At 36.1% G+C, this 6215-nt stretch overlaps 1 protein-coding gene across 1 annotated transcript in view; it reads left to right on the top strand.

Moving 5' to 3' along the window:
- Positions 1-2999, top strand: part of tfr2 (transferrin receptor 2) — a 15834-nt gene extending 12835 nt beyond the window's left edge. The window contains exons 13-14 of the mRNA XM_016466652.1: positions 513-653; positions 2542-2999. Coding sequence (XP_016322138.1) covers positions 513-653; positions 2542-2784 — 384 coding nt within the window. The 3' untranslated portion in view covers positions 2785-2999. The remainder of the gene's footprint in view (positions 1-512; positions 654-2541) is intronic.
- Positions 3000-6215: the final 3216 nt, after the last annotated feature.

Below are 6215 nucleotides of genomic sequence, written 5' to 3'. Positions count from 1 at the left end.
CATAGGCGTAATGGTTTTTATACTGTACAGACCGTATATTCTATTGCCCTACACCAACCCTACCCCTAAACCTACCCCTTACAGGAAACTTTGTGCTATTTCAGATGTTCAATACACTCCATTCTGTGTGATTTATAAGCGTTTTGAAAAGTGGGGACATGGGGTAATGACCTGAAAAGTCACCTTCTCCTTGTAATACCTATGTCATACCTTTGTCATTATACTCTCTCACACACACACACACAGGCACGCACACACACACGCACACAGAGACACACTCACTCTCATACACACACTCACACACACACACACAGAGACACACTCACTCTCATACTCACACACACACACACACACACAGAGACACACTCACTCACACACACGCACAGACACACACACACATACAGAGACTCTCACACACACACACACACACACACGATTGGTATATGAGCACTGAAGTGTAAACATATCAGTATTTGCACTGATTGTCTCATTGGTCTCTCTGTCTCTGTCAGTCGCGTAGTTTGTCTCCGCAGTGGGTTTTCAGCGCTCGAGGTGATTACAGCAGAGCCTCCAAAAACCTGCACGAGGCCATAAAGAACAGCGACATTCAGGACGAGAGACTCGCCAGGCTCTACAACACACGCATTATGAGGGTGAACAAATGCATGCATGTACATTATAACTTGAGATAAAGGAATATTCAGAAAAATTAAACAAAATTTACTCACCTTCATGTCATTACAAACTCAGAGATACTTTATAGGATGTCCAGAGTGTTTCATATAATGCAGCGATTCCTAACCTTTTTTTTTTTTTCATCCGAACCCCTCAGATGTGAAATATTTACTGGAGAGTTTCAGTTAATATTTCAATAATTTTAACACATTTGTAAGGTGGTTAGTGGTCACATGACTTGCAGCTAAAACAATAAAATTTTTAGCCCTACAAAATGTAATTTCTGTTTTGGCTGAATATTTTCAGTTGCCGAAATTGCAGTGCATCACTATATTATGGAAGCTTATTTCCACCACAAAATATAAAAGTTAATAATTGCAACTTTTTATCTCATTGCTGACTATTGTAATCACAGATTTGAGGTTTTATCTGAAAATTTAGACTTGTTACAATTACGTTAATTTTTTTTATTCTGTACCTTCGCAGAATTGGAATTGAGTTATAAACTTGCAATAACACTTTTTTTTCTCAGAATTGCGAGTTTATGTCTTGCAATTGCACAATATCTCATAATTCTGACTTTTTCCGCAGAAGTGTGAGAGGAGAAAAATCTGAATTGTAAATATAAACTTGCAATTACGAGAAAAAGTAAGAATTGTGAGATTCCCAATTATCTTTTTCTTGTATCTCTTGTTCTCAGAATTGCAAGTTAATTTTTTAGTTATAAACTCGCAATTGTGAGTTAACATTCTGAAAAAAGTCCATATTGTGAGATATGAATTCCAAATTGTGAGGTAGAAGTCATAATTACTTTTTATTTTTTTGTTTCATGCATTTTCAAAATTGCGACTTTGTCTCACAATTGCGCAACGTCTCTCAATTCTGAGAATTGCGAGGAAAAAACCCAGAATTGTGAGATAAAAGGTCGAAATGTTTTATTGTCTTCTCAGAATTATATCTTGCAATTGCGAGTTATAATCTCACAATGACTTTTTTCCCAGAATTCTGAGTTTATATCTTAAGTTATAAACTCGCAATTGGGAGTAAACATCTCGGAATTCAGAATCGCAAGAAAAGTTGGAATTTTGAGATAAATCGCAATGAACTTATTTTTTTTTTATTCTGTTTTTTCAGAATTGCGAGTTATAATCTGACAATAAGACTTTTGTTCTCAGAATTGCGAGTTTATATCGTATTATAAACACAATAAAACTGTAGTTCTCAAAATTGCATGTTTATATATTGAATTATAAACTCACAATCGGGAGTAAACATCTCAGAATTCAGAATCGCAAGAAAAGTTGGAATTTTGAGATAAAAAGTCGCAATTACCTTTTATTTTTTAATCTGTTTTTCCAGAATTGCGAGTTATAATCTCACAATAAGACTTTTTTCCCCAGAATTGCGAGTTTATATCTTAAGTTATAAACTCGCAATTGGGAGTAAACATCTCGGAATTCAGAATCGCAAGAAAAGTTGGAATTTTGAGATAAGTCACAATTAACTTCTTTTTTTTATTCTGTGTTTTTTCAGAATTGCGAGTTATAATCTGACAATAAGACTTTTGTTCTCAGAATTGTGAGTTTATATCGTATTATAAACACACAATTAAACTTTTGTGCTCAAAATTGTTGAGTTATAAACTCGCAGTAGTGAGTTAACATCTCAGAATTCAAAATTACGGGGAAAAAACCGGATCTGTGAGTCGTAAACAGCGTCCGATCACTTCTGGACATCTTGCAAATGATCTTTTGTGTTCCGCTGAAGAAAGAAAGTCACACAGGCTTGGCTCGACGTGAGGGAGAGTAAATGATGACGGAACGATCAAACCTTCACGCCGCACCTGCTTGTGTTTGTTGCGCGCAGGTGGAGTACTACTTCCTGTCGCAGTACGTGTCGGTGGTGGAGACGCCGTTCCGTCACGTGTTTCACGGCCGCGGCGATCACACCCTGAGCGCTCTGGCCGATCACCTGTCGCTCCTGCGCTCCGCGCCGCACCTGTTCGACGAGGCTCGTTTCCGCCGCCAGCTAGCGCTCTTCACCTGGACGCTTCAGGGCGCCGCGAACGCACTCAGCGGAGACGTCTGGAACATCGACAACCCGCTCTAGAGCTCCAAACACGGCCTTCAGCGTCTATTTATCCAGCAACAACTCGAATCCCATTACATGGAGTGTGTTTTCATACAGTCAAACCAAAATGTATTCAGACAGCTTCAGCATTTCTCACATTATCACAGTGCTATAGCTATCATAAGCTAATCATAGCTATAGTTTAGAAAATGTTAATAAAATATGACAAGAACTGTCTCAGAACAAATTCATCTTGATAATGTCAGATAACTTTGAGAGAAAGGTATGTAATGAGTTAGGTTGAACTGGGGTGTGCGATATATATCTTCTGCGATAATATCGTAATTGTTGTTTTAACGATGCGCGATTTGACATTATCGAGTATTTTGCAAAAACCATTCAAAACACCGCTACAGAGCGCGCACATACATTACGCGTGCGCATTTAGAGTGCGTTCTTTCACTGCATGGTTCAGTCTATTAAAATACATTTAGAATGATCGCAAAATTCTAAATATGGGGACAGAAAATTTGTATATTTATATCATTTCAATATCACACGAGGAGTACCGTTTTTTCTTCAAAAGTTACTGTGATTACAAATGTAATTTTTACAACAGTTCAATAAACAAGAAGTTAATTAGGAGACTTGCGTTATAGAAACCACTGTTTTTGCGCTATTTCGACGACAAAAATAATTCCAAACAAAGCCACAGCGCTGTTTTGCGTCTCTGAGCAACATGACGGTGTTTCGTTCCTGAATGAATCAACCGTTTAAATGATTCGGTTCAATCGCAGTGACTCACTTATTAACAGTGACTTGCTGCCACCTACTGGCGGTTTTAATATAAATATTACCGTATTGACTCGAATATAAGACGATGTTTTTTTCTTGGAAATACATCTGAAAAAACGCGGTCGTCTTATATTCAGGGTCTAGACTTTGGCATGTCAATAATACACCCACAACAATAGGTGGCGCCAAATACGCATAAAACGAGTGTGCCATGAAATACGTAATGTAATGCGTGTTGTAAAGATCACGAGTAAAAACAAAAGAAAAAGAAAGCCTTACAGCTGCATGAGTCGTGACTGTCACGTTAGCCTGATGGGACCAAACTCCCTTTGTGATTTTAAAACGTAAGACAGTACCCAGATTTGAAGACTACAGTAAGATTTAACTTCTACTGTTAATAAGATTTTGGTAGGCTACTATTAGATGGATAGCCTAAATGTCCTAATTCAGATGGGCTACTTGTTTTTTTGTTTTTTTTATGGTATATCAAAAAGTGTATATTTTTTAAATGTGATTGTTGGTACATTTTACCAGTTTTTACCATACTTTCAAAACAAAAATTAAAATAGGAAAAATATGCAATATGAAAATAATTGAAGACAAAATGTGTTTTACTGAGAAAATACAAGATTTGGTTTTTAAAAAGCCTTTTTCCAAAAGGTACATCTGGAAAAAGGGGGGTCGTCTTATAATCAGGGTCGTCTTATATTCGGGCCAATACGGTAAATATTTACGATTTTAATTAAAAAAGCCCAAATGTCTTATTATGCTAATTCACTGATTAAATGTAAGAATTTGACTCAAAACATAACTTTTCGGAAAATGGCTTTATAAAGGTAAAAATGCCCAAAGAAGGTAAAAAAATCAATTTAAACGTATTGGAAAAGATTAATTTCTATCAGTGTGAACACAGAATATGAAGAATATCAAAAACTAGGAATCAGCTGTCCGGTATAGTCCTTAAGATATCAGCACAATAACATACTCGGCAAAATATCGTCTAATTATCGTTATCGATAAACTCCCAGAAAATATCGAGATATTATGTTTTGTCAATATCGCACACCCCTAGTTCACCCCTAGTCCACTGTATGAAGAATTTTTGGGTATAATATTTCACAGTTTACTTTATTTTGCTATTCTCACTTACATAAATGAACTATAGCATCCTGCACCCACTAGTAAAAAAAATATCAAAAATTGTGGTGTCTGAATAATTTTTGGTTTGACTGTATCTGCTCAACACACTTCTCTTTCATCTTTTCTGTTGTAGCGGCCACTGAATATTATCTCCTCGTAAATTAATTGTTAATTAACAGTTATGATTGAGAAGAGATTCTTTTTTTATTACCAAGTGATAATGAGACTCTTATGAATGTGAGCCGTAATTATCGAGAGCAGTGTCTCTCATAATTATGACAGTCATACTGTCGTCCAATCAAGAAGCAGCATCTGCTATCATCGACTCTGTGGTGTCACATGACCTCAGGCGGTGACGTCATAGAGCTTTTACACCTGTCTGATGCCAAACGGTGTTGAGTAACTATCATCTGTATCGATCAGATATCGATTAGATGCTGATGAATTTAAGCACATGCTGTATGGTGCACTTCAATAAAAATGTTTCTTTTGTGTCAATTTCAGTTTTATTTTAAGTTTTCAGACGCTTTTAAAACATCCTGAAAGGTAAATCTATCCACCATGTTTTTAACTGAGGCGAGACGTTTACTTCACGACAGTTTACCTTTATTAATGATGTTTTTCAAAACAATAACATAGAAATTGAGGATTATATACACTTGTGTAACATTAAAAACGGAATCCAGCTCTGGTAATGCCGGTTCCTCGGATTTACATGAATGTACATATTATTGATATATAATATAGGCCTACTTATTGGGATTTTACATGTGTAATATTGAGTTCAGATCAATGAATTAGGAAAATGTGTTTTATACATTTAAAAAACAACATCTGTTATATTTAGCAGCCCTTAAAATGTTAAAATGACTCAATTTAAACGGAATATAACCAAGCTAAGGTAAATAAAACAAAATTAAAACAAAAATGAAATGTCATTTTTAAAAATAATAAACTATAGTAACATTTAAAATAGTTTATTTACACTTGATAGATTGCTTATTTCCATGTTAATGTGGTTTTGTGTCCTGATCTAATTCATTAGGTACCTTCAGATTCATGACGTGAGTATGAATTATTTCTTAAATCTTAATTTGCATGTAAGTTAGATATGAATTTGCTTTAATCTTCTTCTTTGACTCCAGGATCAGCGATGGTGATCATCTTCACAGATGTCCTCCGGCGAGAGCTCCGCCCATCATGATGTCACATCCTGTGGGAGAGAGGCATTAGTTTTTAAACTCCGAGGTATTATTATACTATTATAGCATTAATATTTAAGTTATTTTCGTCTGACTGTCTGTGCAGATAAACACATCACAGACGTTCAGATGAAAATACTCCAGAATATTCCACGTGATCGACTGACGTCTGTCAGATCTGAGGAAATCTTCCCAGACGGTTGTTCTTCCTCTCCGTTGTTCTCCTCATTGTTCTGCTCGTCTTCACTGTCTTCATCACCGGCGGCACTTTCATTACTTTCTCCTTCCTCACTGCCATCTTCTTCCTCCTCATTTTCTTTGCCTCCTTCCTCT

This window comes from Sinocyclocheilus anshuiensis, unplaced genomic scaffold (assembly GCF_001515605.1).
Source record: "Sinocyclocheilus anshuiensis isolate Anshui unplaced genomic scaffold, SAMN03320099.WGS_v1.1 scaffold444, whole genome shotgun sequence".
NCBI classification, from domain to species: domain Eukaryota; kingdom Metazoa; phylum Chordata; class Actinopteri; order Cypriniformes; family Cyprinidae; genus Sinocyclocheilus; species Sinocyclocheilus anshuiensis.
Note: the sequence above shows the minus strand (reverse complement) of the source record. Positions and strands in the feature narration are given on the sequence as shown.